Source organism: Balaenoptera borealis (genome assembly GCF_965194805.1).
Source record: "Balaenoptera borealis genome assembly, chromosome: 19".
In the NCBI taxonomy this organism is placed as follows: Eukaryota; Metazoa; Chordata; class Mammalia; order Artiodactyla; family Balaenopteridae; genus Balaenoptera; species Balaenoptera borealis.
Window position 1 is genome coordinate 68,656,905 of NC_138878.1, and position 15,332 is coordinate 68,672,236.

A 15,332-nucleotide genomic window follows, 5' to 3' on the forward strand; every position below is an offset into this window, starting at 1 on the left:
TGAACTTTGTTATGGTCAATGCAGAGGCAGATTTTGTTTAAACTTCTATGTGGTCAAGTTATAAATTATTTCCTTCATGTCCTTTGGGCTTTTTTTTTTTTTTTTGCTTTAGAAAGACCTCTGCTCAAAATGATATAATTAAAATATCCGGGCAGTCCCTGGTCGTCCAGTCATTAGGACTCGGCACTTTTACTGCCAAGGACGTGGGTTCATCCCCCTGATCCGGGAACTAAGATCGCAAAGCCACACGACTCAGCCAAAAAAAAAAAAAAAAAAAAAAAATTTCACCCGTTATTCTCCATGAATCTTTGTACGGTTTTAGGTGTACACTGCCTGCTGCAGAATTTTTCTAAGTCCTCCCGGGAACTCGCTGGTGCCATTCTGGGCAGCCCGAGTGACGGTCCCGGGCTGAGAGACGCGCTCCGAGGTAGGCCGGGACTAGGTCCAGCACCCCGGGGGGCCGGCAGTGCGCCCTCGTCGGTCCGGGATGCGAATCCGTCCCGCTGACGTTGGCGCCCGTTGTCGGGCGCCATTTGGCAGCCACGTTTATATTGTCCCTTCCCTCTTCCGGAGTTCGGGCAACGTCTTCAGGGGATGGGATTCGGCCGCGGTGCCCGAAGCAGAGTTCCGGGAGGCCGGCGGGACTGGCGGGATCGTCCCGGTCGTGCCGGGCGGGCGCGCCTCGTGCTTTCTCCGGAGGTTGTACCTGCAGACTCATGGGGAAGAGACTGCGGCCGCCCGGCCAGAACGACCAGCCTCTGCCGGGGCTCCTCCGGCTGCCGAGGGGAGCTGGAGCGGGTCTCCCGGGTCCGGAGGTGGGAACTAGGCCAGAACAGGCTGTGCGGGGAGGCCCATGGAGGGCCCCACGGTCTGGGCAGTGGGCTCGCGTGAGGTTCCGGTAGGTGGACTCTGCCCCACCTCTCCCTCCCGCAGCCAGGACACTGCGGCCGGCGGGCAGTGTGCGCTCCGCGTCGCGGGGGAGGCGGGAACTCGTGGGCGACTGTGGGCTGTTCGGCTGGCTCCTAAGGTCGTGCTGCACACCCTGGCTTCAAACCCTATAACTCCTCAGAGGTCTCCTCGTGCCTCCTGACCTGCACCCTCTGGGGTTGTGCGGGGATGGGGGTTCCCTGCCAACAAAGTTTGTCTGACTCTTGGCGGTGGGGTCCCTCTGCTGGTGCAGTTATGAATAACGCCGCTAACTGAGAAAATTCATGTGAATTGTGGGATCTGGTGGTCACTCACAGCTTGAACTCACTTGCGGACCCGGCTTCCTCCTGGGGCTATGCCTCTCAGCGTTGCTTGACGATCCGTTTCTGTGGAGCGTACCTCCCGGGTGCGCGGCTGGTGGTGCCGTCACAGGGCCTATTCCACCACCTCTGGGTAAGGCGGGCATCCCTCTCTTCCCCTTGGAAATTCGCCCCTACCTGCGTTTAATGGTTCGTGAGCTGGGCTCCCTATTGTGTGCTTCCCTTTGACAGGATGTGCTCTCAAAGGACTATGACCCCCGCCAAAAATATAACTCTTTTCTTTAAAGTCTGAATCCTTGGAGTGGAATAGTGTCTTATGTGTGGCCCAGTGACATCTCTTGACCTCTGCAGTGGCCTTCTTTTCCTTGAACAGTTGAAAGTATATTCTGGCCTCAGGCTCGTTACCATGGTGTTTCCTCCCACCCCCCAAATCTCGTGCCCTCACCTTCATCAAATGTGGATTTGGAACATCCTTTACCCATGAGGCTTTTTTTAAAAATTTTTATTTATTTATTTTTGGCTGTGTGTTGGGTCTTCATTGCTTTGCGTGGGCTTTCTCTAGTTGCGTCGAGCGTGAGCTACTCTTCCTTGCAGTGCATAGGCTTCTCATTGATGTAGCTTCTCTCACTGTGGAGCAGGGGCTGTAGGCGCACAGGTTTCAGTAGTCACGCCACGTGGGTGCAGTAGTTGTGACTCACAGGCTCAGTAGTTGGCGTGCACAGGATTAGTTGCTCTGTGGCATGTGCGATCTTCCCGGACCAGGGATTGAACCCGTGTCCCCTGCATTGGCAGGCAGATTCTCAACCACGGCGTCACCAGGGAAGCCCTACCCATCAGGCTTTTCTTTTCCCCAAAGTTAAATTTAGAGCCCAATCCCCTGCACTTGTTACTATAAATCAACATTTCTCCTTAGAAACTTTCATCCTATTAACAATTTTATTAATTTTCATAATTAAAAATAATTAAAATTATTTTTTAGAATAATGTGTGGCACACACAGTAGAGATTTTTAAGTAGGTGTGTTCAAAAGCAACAAATAAATGCTCTGATGTGCATTTCCCCCATTTTGGGCCAGTTTCATGAAGCTGGCTTTTTTCTTATTCTCCCTTCCAAGTTTCTACTGTGAAAGTTAAGAAATTTTGAGGGCTGACGGAAATTCAACACAGCCATGTGTGGGGTTACTTCTCAGATCTCAGCATCTTTTGATGACTCTTCCCTGACACCAAGTAGTTTTCAGGGATTAGATGTTTTCCCCTAGCTAACCCTGGCTGACTAAATCCATCTGCTATCAAATCCCCAGGGCCTTTTTTTAAAGCAAACATATAAAAACGTACGTTTTTTCCCCTTGTACTTTCCCAATCCCCCTTCCTCCTCATTCAAAGGTATCACTGGATGGAGTTGGAGTTAAACTTTGTCATCAATCTATTATGTATCCTGCCAAAGATACTGTGATTTGCTTAGGGATATTTCTCTTAAACGTTTAGTTATCAAAATTCCAAGTTTCCCAAGTGAAGTGAATTTATACCTATTACAGGGTGAAGAGTGTTTTAATCATTTGAATTTTCTTGAAGAAAACATTCTAGGGTGATTAAAAAATACTGTTAATGTGAAAATGATAATAGAAATATTCCATAAGAAGTTTCCTAAGTTTTTATGTAGGGATTCTATTCCACTTTACCACTACAGTTAAAGAAGTCTTGCAAAAGTCAGGGCTCAAATATTTCCCTTGGTTGCACTTACTGTGCTTTACCAAAAAGTACATACAGGTTGTGATTTTTTTCTGCTTATAGTTGTGGAGTGCTCTCTGAAGGGGTACTTTTTAGTGAAATGACAGGTTTTTTCACTCCTTTCAAGTCACTTTGAGGCTAGTATATTCTGGTTCCCAGCCTAGTGGCAGTAGTAAATCTCAGCTGGGAATGTCCAAGGCTCACCTGGAAAAGACACTTATACCTTCACCAGGGCCAACCAACACTGTGGCTGGGCCACCCCTTGCAGTTCTTAGTTTTTTGAAGTGCTTCCTACCTAGGATCATGATAAGAGAACTGCAAGAGGTGGTAGGAAGCACTTCGAAACTATCAAACTTGAGGAACAAGATCACTCACAGATTCTGGAGGGCACCCTGGGGGCATGCCACAGTGAGGTTGTGGGTGGAAGGAGCACGGACCTGAAGCTCTGCCTTATTAGGGTCCAAGGAAGGATGGGGGTGTTCCACGGGTTCACCCTTCCTTCGCAAATTTACACCAGAAGGGTTGGGAATTAGGGTGTAGGAAGGAGAGTTCCTCACACTCTTGCACATTACAGTACCTGAAAAAGTTCCTGGCTGTGTGGAGCTGTTGGTAGTAAAAACACTGCAACAGATGTGCACCATCAAGACACTTCAACTTGCCCTCATCTCTTCAATTGGTGGGGTGGTCAGCATGTTAAATAGTTGGAAAGACCCAACAAACCACATCTAGAATGTTGCACTCTAGTGGAATGATTGGGGAACTTCAGAGAGGTAATATCTACCTACCTCTAGGTTAAGAAATTTATGAAACACAAAAGCTTTAAGGTGGGAAGTCTGAACACTGATATTGGAGCTGTGAAAGATTTACATCTTAGAAATGAACTCTGAAGAGGTTTATGTGTTATATAATTCACTAATATAGTGGGGCTAGATGAAACAAGTTACCTGTAACATGAAAAAAACAAAGGAGGCTTCATCGCCTGTTCCTTTCCATTGTGTATGTACATAAGGCTTTATTTGTAACAGCCGAAAATTGGAAACAAGCCAAATGGCCATTAACAGAAAAGTGGGTAAACAAATTGTGGTACATCTAGACAGGATATAGTACTCAGCTATAAAAAGAATGAAGTATTTACATAAGCAAACATTTATGAATCAGAAAATAATTATGCAGCATGGAGGGAAAACACAATTTTTAAAAAGTAAACATAAAATTCTCTGAAACAAACTAATTTACTGTGAAAGAGTAAATCAGTAGTTGTGAGGGCAGAAAGAGATTTTAAAAGGGTATATTCTCTGGTAGCCTACAGGTTAGGATTCTGGGCTTTTACTGCCACGACCCAGGCTTGATCCCCCAAGCTGTGTGGTGTGGCCAAAAATAAAAGGGAAGTAACTATGAATTACAGATATGATAACCATCAGGATTATTTTTAATGGTTTTTACACTATGTCAAAACTAACCACACTGTACAATTTAAATTATATGTCAATAAACCTTTGTAAGAATTTGTTTAAATAGAAATCTAATCCCCCCCCCCATTTTTTTCATAACCAAAGGTTTAGAAAGCTTGGGAAGGGCAGCCCTCCAAGAGGGGAAAAAGTATTCATAAAGATCATTTGAGTTGGCAGGAACAGCTGCTAGGTCACAAAAACTAAATCTCTGGGCTCCAGGATCTCCCTTCTATTCTCATTTTCTTCTCTATGCAGCAGTATCCGTCGAGTGAACAGCCCTGAGGCTACATGAATATACACAGCTTTATTTGCTCTGACAATGACTGCAGCTACAGGAAGAACACAGCTATGGCATGTACACCTCATCCAACACAATGTAGCCACAGTCACAACATTTGTGGAGGCACCTTAGAAGAGGCACACCTTTCTCACTGCCACAGCCTCCTCCAGTGCGTATGAATCACATCCAGTGTGTGTGAATTTAGGTTCCAGCCTCACCCCTGTCTTACAACCAACACCAGAAAACCCAACTCTAGACATGAAGGCACATGATTCCTTTGCAGTACCTGGGGAACAGCTTCCCCACAGTAGTGCTCAGCATTATGTGATATCCCTGGGAAAAGGGAACTGATTTATACTTCTCACAGAGGCACTAGAGGTGCTTCCTCCCTTGAAAATTACTCCTCCTACTGTTCTGTAGAGAATGGGACAGAGACATCTGCCTTCCCTGATCACTGCAAGGGACATACACACTATTGGAACCTGGAAACTACTAAGTGGTAGAGGTGAGGCTTCTGCCACAGAAACTGGAAGGGACATAATTCAGACAACGGAGCCAGCAGTAGAATATGCAAAGAGGATCCTAAAAGCTTTCCACAAACCTAGAACTCATGGGGAACCTTCCCACTCTGGATGCTCAGCTGTATGAGGTTCAACGTCAAGCAGATGGCTCCCTCACAAAGACACTCTAGTTCTAGTACACTGAAAACCCATGTTCCCTGTAGGTCTCAGAGACCTTTAGATGAAGGTTTTCCCAACTTTGCTGCACAAATAAAATTTATCCAGGCTGTGAACGTCTGTTGAATTACAGACCATTGGCTGTAACTGGTTTTTTCCCAGTCACTGCATTCATGAGGTTATCTGGTGTGAAGTTTTCTGTGTTGAATGATGTGGGAGCTTTGACTAAAGGACTTCCCACATTCCCCACACTCATAAGGCTTTTCTCCTGTGTGTACTCTCCGATGCTGAATGAGGTTGGACTTTTGGCTAAAGGATTTCTCACACTCGTCACACTTATATGGTCTGGCTCCAGTGTGAATTCTCTGGTGTTGATTAAGAGTGGAGCTGTGGCTAAAGGATTTCCCACATTCCCCACACTCATAAGGCCTTTCTCCAGTGTGAATTCGCAGATGCTGCACAAGTTTGCATTTGTAGCTGAAGGATTTTCCACATTCACTACATTTATAAGGCCTCGCTCCACTGTGAATCTTCTGGTGCTGAATGAGGTTGGAGCTTTGGCTAAAGGAATTCCCACACTCACCACACTTATAAGGCCTTGCTCCAGTGTGAACTCTCTGATGTTTAATGAGAGTGGAGCTGTAGCTAAAGGACTTCCCACATTCGCCACACTCATAAGGTCTCACTTTAGTGTGAATTTGTAGGTGCTGCACAAGTCTTAATTTGTAGCTGAAGGCTTTCCCACATTCATTGCACTTATAAGGCCTTGCTGCAGTGTGACTTCTGTGGTGTTGAATGAGTCTGTAGCTTTGGCTAAAGGATTTCCCACATTCACTGCACTCATAAGACCTTGCTCCTGTGTCAGGTCTCTGGCAATTAATAAGGATGGAGCTTTGGTTAAAGGGTTTCTCACAGTCATAGTAACTGTCTCTAGTGTGAAGTTGGTCATCCTGAAAAAGTGTGTATTCATAGCTGAACAATTTCTCATACTCACTGTACTTGTAATGACTTTTTCCGCTATGAAAGGACTCCACACACCTGGAGCTGCTGTGTGGCTTTGCCCCTTTGAGAGTGGCCTGATGCTGGAGAAGATTCAACATAGCCAGGAAATCCTTCCCGACTTCCTCGCAGGTGAAGGGCTTCCCTGAAACATGGAACCTGTAGGTCGTCACAAATGAGGCCCTATCTATTTCCCTTTTGAATGGCTTCTCATCATTGTGCTTCTGGTGCTGGTGATGGTTTGGACTGAACCAAAATTGTTTTCCACATGCCTCACAGGTGTATGATTTCTGCCCAGGAGGCAATCCTTGGTACTCAGGCAGATACAAAATGTCTCTCCCGGCCGTGACACACTTCTCACAGGGGTGAGTCTTCTGAATGGATGGATCTGGAGTTGGAGTCTTGCGCAGTGACATTTGTTCTACAGAAACACTCTGCACAGAAAATGCCTCCTCATCCTCCATTCCATACCAACAACCTGAAAGCACAGAAATGCTGGTGAAATGCATGTTGTCTTTGGTGGTGGGGGGATAGCCCCAACACAAATGTGTCAGACACACCAAAGAATGAGGCCATTGGATTGTTTTCAATATGAGGTTGATGAAAGAGCTGCTTTGCAGTACTGGGACTCTGAAAGCCCTAAGAAGTAGGGAGCCCTTGCAAGATGGAGGCTGTCAGAGTGGCGTGCAGCACAGGAAGAAACACCTCCAATTCACTTCTCTGCCAACGCCCTTCAGGAGGGCCTTGGCTGCTGATGACATTTCAATGCTGCGTTCAAGGATCCAGGCCCAGGAAGATATGGTTGCAACTGACTACATGGTATTCAAAGTCTATTTAATGATATGTGCATGCCTTGCAACACATTATGTGGGACCTAATCCTGGGGAACATTGTAGAGGGAACAGTAGAGAAAAGGTGACACATGAAGGTAGAAAGGTGGGGACAGCCAGGGACCCAGAGAAGAATCAGAAGTTATAGAAGTGTCCAGCGTAAGGAAGGAAAGGTAGAATGATGTGTGGTCACTGGCATCACCATCAACACACTGGTGGACACAGGACAGGTTCTGTATGATCTGAATACAGTCTCAATGTCATGCCCTCCATCAGCTGCCATTCACCAAAGAGAGACCTGCTCTGAGCCCATCTCGCCATGGCTGGAGTCATGTCCATCCCAGCACTCTTCTTTCTGAACCCCAGTTGAACAACTGCCTGGGACCTAAGTCCTAAGGCAACGACAGGACAGGTGATAGACTAGCATTGGCCCAGAGAAATTCTGCATATTATAAGAATAGCCCAATGGGAATTCCCCTCCGTCCAGGGATTAGGATTCTGCACTTTCACTGCCAAGGGCCCAAGTTCAATCCCTGGTTGGGGAACTAAGATCCCATAAGCCATGGGGCATGGCCAAAAAAAAAAGAAAAAGCCCACCGTCCCCGAAGGTAGTCAACATATTAGCAATGGCAACTGCTGGCACAGACAGGAAGAATGTCAACAGAAAGGAGAGAGAAAAACCTGGGCAGAGGAGCCATGGATCTGGACAGTTACCCAGCCAGGGAGAGGGCAAGTAAGGTGTGATCCATCAGGCTCACTGGGGCAGCACACCAGTGGCTGCAGGTTCAAGAAGAGGGCAGTCGCTCAGCCCAGCCCTGTTGACCACAGCACCCAGCCAGGGAACTGGGAAAGGAGGCAGAACCTACTGTTCAAATGTGAGAAGATCAGAGTCTAGCCCAAGGTACTGGGGTGGGTGTGAGGGCCTTACCCAGTGAGGTCACAAGTGCAAAGTTCTCCAGCATGACATCGTGGTACAGGCATCTCTGAGCCTCATCAAGGAGCCCCCACTCCTCCCAGGAGAAGTACACAACCACGTCTTCAAAGGTCACACTACCCTGCCATGATGGGGAGAAATGAAATCACAAAAAGCCTCTCTCCCAAGGATCCACAACCCATCACCCACACATCTATCCCATGCTTACCCTCCTCCCAAGCTCTCCAACTCGGAGGCGACACCAGGCCCTGGTGCCACTAATGTCACTCTCTCCTCATGGTCCTGCCTGCAGGGAGGGCCCCACCAGCCCCCAGCCAGGCCATATCCCTGGGATACCCCAGAGCGTACCTCTCAGGTACAACCAAATGTAGACTCAACCTGCACTCTTAAGTCCCTAATACCAAGGATGTGGAATCATCAGCTCATGCTCCCTCTCCGTGTGCACATCTTTCTTAGCACCTCTTGCCTCTGTGCACCCCATAAGTGCATCCCCACAGCCACAGGAATTCCATTTGTCTCCCCGTTACTCATCATACAGCATCAAGAGTGCCCTGCTACTACAGACCTCTGCAGGACCCCACCTCCTGCTACGGCTACCATAACAAAGTACCACATAGTGGCTAGCTTAAACAACAAAACTTTGTTTTCTGACAGTTCAAGTGTTGGCAGGGTTGGTTGCGTTTACAGCCTCAATCCTTGGCTTATTGATGGCTGTCATCTCCCCGTGATGTCACGTGGTCTTCCTTCTGTGTCTGAGCCCAAATTTCCTATTATTACAAGGACACTAGACATGTTGGATGAGGGTTCATATTAATAAAAAACCCTATTTCCAAACACAGTCACATGCTGAGTTACTGGGGATTAATACTTCAACATAAGACCTTAGGGGGACATAATTCCACCCGTAACATGGGGCCGAGTAACTCACAGCTGTCCTATTCATCCCTGAGCTCATCAACCAGCCTCAGAGGATCCACAAAAGGTCACCACAAAATTCTGGTGAGTCAAGAATGGTGAATAAGCAGCAGCCCCATCCTCAGGGTCATCCTGCCTCAGTTACTCCTAGGCCTCTGCATTCACCTCATGTCCACTCTTCCCTTGGAAACCGTGGCTGCTAGATTATCCTCTCCTCCCTCAATGACTACCTCTCTTAAAACCTTTTACCTATGTCTGAGAGACCACTTCCTCCAACCTGGTGCCCAAGAAAGAGACCCAGAATTGACACCTACTCTCTTCTTCCTGACCTGTTAATAATATTACCACCAGGACAAGAATTCCCCTTCCTAAATGTGACAGAAAGCCCCACCCAATCCACCAAGCAGTCACCACCCATGTGTGTCTAATGCTGAACTCTGTCTCAAATTTCTAGACTTCTCTTCTCTGCAGCTAGATGGAACAGGTTAAGGCATGTGTAAGTTTACCTCCATCTTATGACCCAACCCCACCCCCCCAACTGCTCCTACCACCTCCAAAATCAAAACCCACTTCTCAGGGAGACATTCCAGGCCTGAGTCCTGCCTCCCTGCTCTGTTCTCATCAGAAGGAGACTTATATTTCCCTGAATATTCCCAGCTTGGCCTCACCTTCAAGCATCTGGCACATACTGGTACCTATGCCCTTGACGACTTGACTTTACTAATTTCTGGAATTGGGAACACCTCCATATAACTTCCAGCCTCGGTTGACGTTTCTCCAGGGTCCCAGACTAAAGGCTGGGAGAATGGCAGGTGAAGGGTCCCAGGATACCACAACCCCAGACATCACATGCATATAGGGTCATGATCAGTGAGACCCTAGGACACCCTCCCCTTACTTGTGTAGATTCTAAAAGCACTTCAACTGTTATGGGAACCAGTGGGCAGAGGTCAGTGGAGGCAGGCAACCATGGTGGAGCTCAGTGGGCTCTGGTCTCCATTATAGCTCTGCTTACCACTGGAGCAAAGAGACCTCAGGCTGTCTAAACTCTGGGATTCAGTCCTCAGTGCTGACTCTTAGCAGCTATGTGACCTGCACAAGGACTCAGTCTCCCTGTGCTTCACTGTCATCAACCCTCTCTAGTCTGTTCTTCCTTTAAAAAGCCTCTTGGAAAACTTCAGTTGTCTTCTTTGTTGAAATTCCCCACGGTTCCCAGGGCCTTCAGAATGAAGAAACAACCCCCTGAGCCTGCCAATCCAGGGCCACTCCATCTCAATTCTCTGTTGCCTAAAGAAACAGGTTTCCCGAATCCTCCGACCTCCAAACCTATACACCTGCCGGTCCCTTCACCTGTGACCCTCTCCCACGCGCCATCACACTGTCTGTCAGAAACAGGGCCCCAGGGCCCCACCCATGGCCGCCTCACCATCCTGGACACCGGGGCCTGGGCTGCGGGCACGGGAACAAGTGCCCCGCACTCAGGGCTTTAGTGTCTGGTGGAGTGAGGGTGGTGAGGGCCTGGAGGATGAGCATTTACCTGAGGTGGGTCCCTCAGCACCGCCGCCGCCATCGGAGTCTGTGGGTGGAGCAACCCAATGCTTCAGATCCGACGCTGTGCAGTAAGGACAACAATTCCTCTTGGTCGTGTCTCCTCTTTAGTTTGGTCACCTCAGACCAGACCCAGAGCTCTGGAACCTCTGAGTAGGAAACAGACTGCCACTAGGAGAATGCCGGAAGTCCCGCCCTGACACAATGGCACGCATGGAAATGCCCCTGTCCTGGACCTTCATTGGCTCCACGCTGACGTGAATTTGCTGGCTCAGGGTCCTCTGGGCAATGTAGTTCTCACAGCAGTGAATAAAACACTGAATTAAAGAGTAAATAAAACACTGAATTAAAGCAGTGGATAAAACTCCTCTGTATATTTTATCTACTTAATGAGTTTAAATAGATGAAGATATAAAATCTTTAAGAATATTTTGAGGTATTTACTTTTTTGGCCATGGCTTGCAGCTTGTGGGATCTTAGTTCCCCAACCAGGGCTGGAACCCCCACCCTTGGCATTGAAAGCACAGAGTCCTAACCAATGGACCACCAGGGAACTCCCTTGAGGTATTTACTCTTGAATTGAGCTGCCAAAGATCACACCGGCTCTCTGTGAGAATGATTTAGTGACAGTGATTTGCTAATCTACATGTATATAAATCATTTGGTATGAAAGACGCTAAGAAGTTCTAACTAAAAATACCATGTAAAGTAACAAGGGACAAGCACTCCCTACAAGTGCATGTGCATGCACAAACCATTGCATGACTTCATAAGCACTAAGAACATTTCCAAAATATGTGAATTCTTGAAAAAGTACAATAACTGCACCAAGGAAAACTTTTGGGATCTTGATTTAGAAAACATTACAAAGCTCATAATTTTCTTGGGGAAACAACAGGTTTTATATTCCAGGTAATGGAGCCCTATTCAAAGGACCATCTAGGTAAGCCACTAAGTGCTTAAACAGAGCCTCTGAAGACTGAATACATTAGATAAATCCCATAGAGAAAACATTCAGATCCTCAGTTGATTAGATGATAAGACTCTCCTGCAAAGAAGCAACTCTTACTATGAGAAAGAGTGTTTCTGCTGAATTTATCAGATACAAAGGCAGGGGACCAAAATATGCCACATTGGCATAGGGATTATCTTGAGCTGGAGGCAGATGAGAATCAACACATGCAGAAAGAAACCTTCCCAGAACATCCCTTATCTGATTAAAAGCAGAAACTTTTGAGAAATGAGGAGTCAGACCTGAGCTCCTCACCAAGACCTGGCTCTACTCAACAGCCTACAAACTCTAGTGCTGGATGCCTCAGGCCAAACAACCAGCAAGACAGGAACACAGCCCCACTCATCAAAAAAAAAAAAAAAAAAAATGAAATGACAAAAAAATATATGTTACAGATGAAGGAGCAAGGTAAAAAAGTACAAGACCAAATAAATGAAAACAAAATAGGCAACCTACGTGAAAAAGAATTCAGAATAACGTTAGTAAAGATGATCCAAAATCGTGAGTCGAGAAAATAGAAGAAATGTTTAACAAGGACCTAGAAGAACTAAAGAACAAACGGGCTTCCCTGGTGGTGCAGTGGTTAAGAATGCGCCTGCCAATGCAGGTGACAGGGATTCGATCCCTGGTCCAGGAAGATCCCACATGCCACGGAGCAACTAAGCCCACGGGCCACAACTACTGAAGCCTGTGTGCCTAGAGCCCAAGCACTGCAACGAAGAGTAGCTCCCGCTCGCTGCAACTAGAGAAAAGCCTGCACACAGCAACAAAGACCCAATGCAGCCGAAAAAATAAATTAAATAATTTTTTTAAAATAAAGAATCCGTCTTGCAATGCAGGGGATGCTGGTTCGATCCCTGGTTGGGGAACTAGGATCCCACATGCCGTGGGGCAACTAAGCTCGCACGCTGCAACTACTGAGCCACACACTCAAGCCAGCGTGTCACAACTAGAGAGAAGGCCGTATGCCAAAAATAAATAAATATTTTAAAAAAAGAAATGGAAAGGAGAAATTCCAACTGACACCGCAGAAATAAAAAGGATCATAAGAGACTACTACAAGCAACTCTATGCCAATAAAATGGACAACCTGGAAGAAATGGACAAATTCTTGGAAACATACAACTTTCCAAGACTGAACCACGAAGAATTAGAAAATATAAACAGACCAATCACAAGTAATGAAATTGAAACTGTAATTAAAAATCTTCCAACAAACAAAAGTCCAGGACCAGGTGGCTGCACAGGCGAATTCCAACAAACATTTAGAGAAGAACACCTATCCTTTTCAAACTCTTCCCCAAGCTCATTCTACGAGGCTACCATCACCCTGATACCAAAACCAGACAAAAGTATCACAAAAAAAGAAAATTACAGACCCATATCACTGATGAACAGTGATGCAAAAATCCTCAACAAAATACTAGTAAACAGAATCCAACAACACATTAAAAGGATCATACACCATGATCAAGTGGGATTTATCCCAGGGATGCAAGGATTCTTCAATATACACAAACCAATCAATGTGATACACCCAATTAACAAATTAAAGAATAAAAACCATATGATCATCTCAATAGATGCAAAAAAAGCTTTTGACAAAATTCAAAACTCATTTATGATAATAACTCTCCAGAAAGTGGGCATAGAGGGAACCTACCTCAACATAATAACAATCATATATGACAAACCCACAGCAAACATCATTCTCAATGGTGAAAAACTGAAAGCATTTCCTCTAAGATCAGGAAAAAGACAAGGATGTCCACTCTTGCCACTATTATTCAACAGTTTTGGAAGTCCTAGCCACAGAAATCAGAGAAGAAAAAGAAATAAAAGGAATACAAATTGGAAAAGAAGAAGTAAAACTGTCACTGTTTGCAGATGACATGATACTGTACATACAGAATCCTAAAGATGCCACCAGAAAACTACTAGAGCTAATCAATGCATTTGGTAAAGTAGCATGATACAAAATTAATGCACAGAAATAGAAATAAAGGAAACGTTCCCATTTACCATTGCAACAAAAAGAACAAAAGACCTAGGAATAAACTTACCTAAGGAGGTAAAAGACCTGTACTCAGAAAACTATAAGACACTGATGAAAGAAATCAAAGATGACACAAACAGATGGGGAAACATACCACGTTCTTGGATTGGAAGAATCAATATTGTAAAAATGACTATACTACCCAAAACAATCTACAGATTCAGTGCAATCCCTATCAAATTAGCAACGGCATTTTTCACAGAATTAGAACAAAAAATGAATCAGACTCCCTGACCTCAGGCTACACTACAGGGCTACTACGGTAATCAAGACAGTATGGTACTGGCACAAAAACAGAAATATAGATCAATGGAATAGGATAGAAAGTCCAGAGATAAACCCACACACCTATGGTCACCTAATCTATGACAAAGGAGGCCAGAATATACAATGGAGCAAAGACAGCCTCTTCAATAAGAGGTGCTGGGAAAACTGGACAGCTACATGTAAAAGAATGAAATTAGAATACTCCCCAACACCATTCACAAAAATAAATTCAAAATGGATTAAGGACCTAAATTTTTGACCCACCTCCTAGAGTATTGAGAATAAAAACAAAAATAAACAAATGGGACCTAATAAAACTTAAAACCTTTTGCATAGCAAAGGAAACCATAAGCAAGACGAAAAGACAACCCTCAGAATGGGAGAAAATATTTGCAAATGAAGCAACTGACAAAGGATTAATCTCCCAAATATACAAACAGCTCAAGCAGCTCAATATCAAAAAAACAAACAATCCAATCCAAAAATGGGCAGAAGACCTAAATAGACATTTCTCCAAAGAAGACATACAGATGGCCAACAAACACATGAAAAGATGCTCAACATCACTAATTATTAGAGAAATGCAAATCAAAACTACAATGAGGTATCACCTCATAGTGGTCAGAATGGCCATCATCAAAAAACCTACAAACAATAAATGCTGGAGAGGGTGTGGAGAAAAGGGAACCCTCCTACACTATATGGAGAAGAGTATGGAGGTCCCTTAAAATACTAAAACTACAACTACCATATGACCCAGCAATCCCACTACTGGGCATATACCCTGAGAAAACCATAATTCAATAAGAGTCATGTACCCCAATGTTCATTGCAGCACTATTTACAATAGTCAGGACATGTAAACAATCTAAGTGTCCACTGACACTTTATCCATGAATGGATAAAGAAGATGTGGTACATATATATATATAATGGAATATTACGCAGCCATAACAAGGAACGAAAGTGGGTCATTTGTACAGATGTGGATGGACCCAGAGTCTGTCATACAGAGTGAAATCAGAAAGAGAAAAACAAATATTGTATATCAATGCATGTATGTGCAATCTAGAAAAATGGTACAGATGAACCTAATTCCAGGGCACAAATAGAGATGCAGACATAGACAATGGATGTGTGAACACAGAAGGGGAAGGGGATGGTGGGATGAACTGGGAGATTAGGTTTGACATAAATACACTACCATGTGTAAAACAGATAGCTAGTGGGAACCAGCAGTATAGCACAGGGAGCTCAGCTCGGTGCTCTGTGATGACCTAGATGGGTGGGACCTAGGAGGGAGGCAGGGAGGGAGGGAGGGGGTATATGTATATATATAGCTGACTCAATTCCTTGTACAGCAGAAACACAACATTGTAAAATAATTAT

General features: G+C 45.3%; 2 protein-coding genes across 10 annotated transcripts in view; one reads left to right on the top strand and one right to left on the bottom strand.

Moving 5' to 3' along the window:
* LOC309617268 (uncharacterized protein) overlaps nt 1-15,332 on the top strand; it is a gene marked incomplete at its 5' end in the record, with an annotated part of 66,353 nt that overhangs the window by 23,441 nt on the left and 27,580 nt on the right. The gene's annotated exons all lie outside the window — the stretch shown is intronic.
* Nucleotides 3,957-15,332, bottom strand: part of LOC309617240 (zinc finger protein 587B-like) — a 141,188-nt gene continuing 129,812 nt past the window's right edge. For 8 of the 9 annotated variants that reach the window (XR_014237825.1, XR_014237826.1, XR_014237827.1 and 5 more), the window contains 3 exons: nt 10,598-10,925; nt 8,140-8,266; nt 3,957-6,859 (listed from right to left, as the gene is read on the bottom strand). Coding sequence is in view for 3 of the 9 variants with exons in the window: in XM_082369141.1 (XP_082225267.1) it covers nt 5,562-6,859; nt 8,140-8,266; nt 10,598-10,630 (1,458 nt within the window). In the remaining 6 variants the exon portion in view is untranslated. The remainder of the gene's footprint in view (nt 6,860-8,139; nt 8,267-10,597; nt 10,926-15,332) is intronic. The other variant, XM_082369143.1, reaches the window with a different exon arrangement.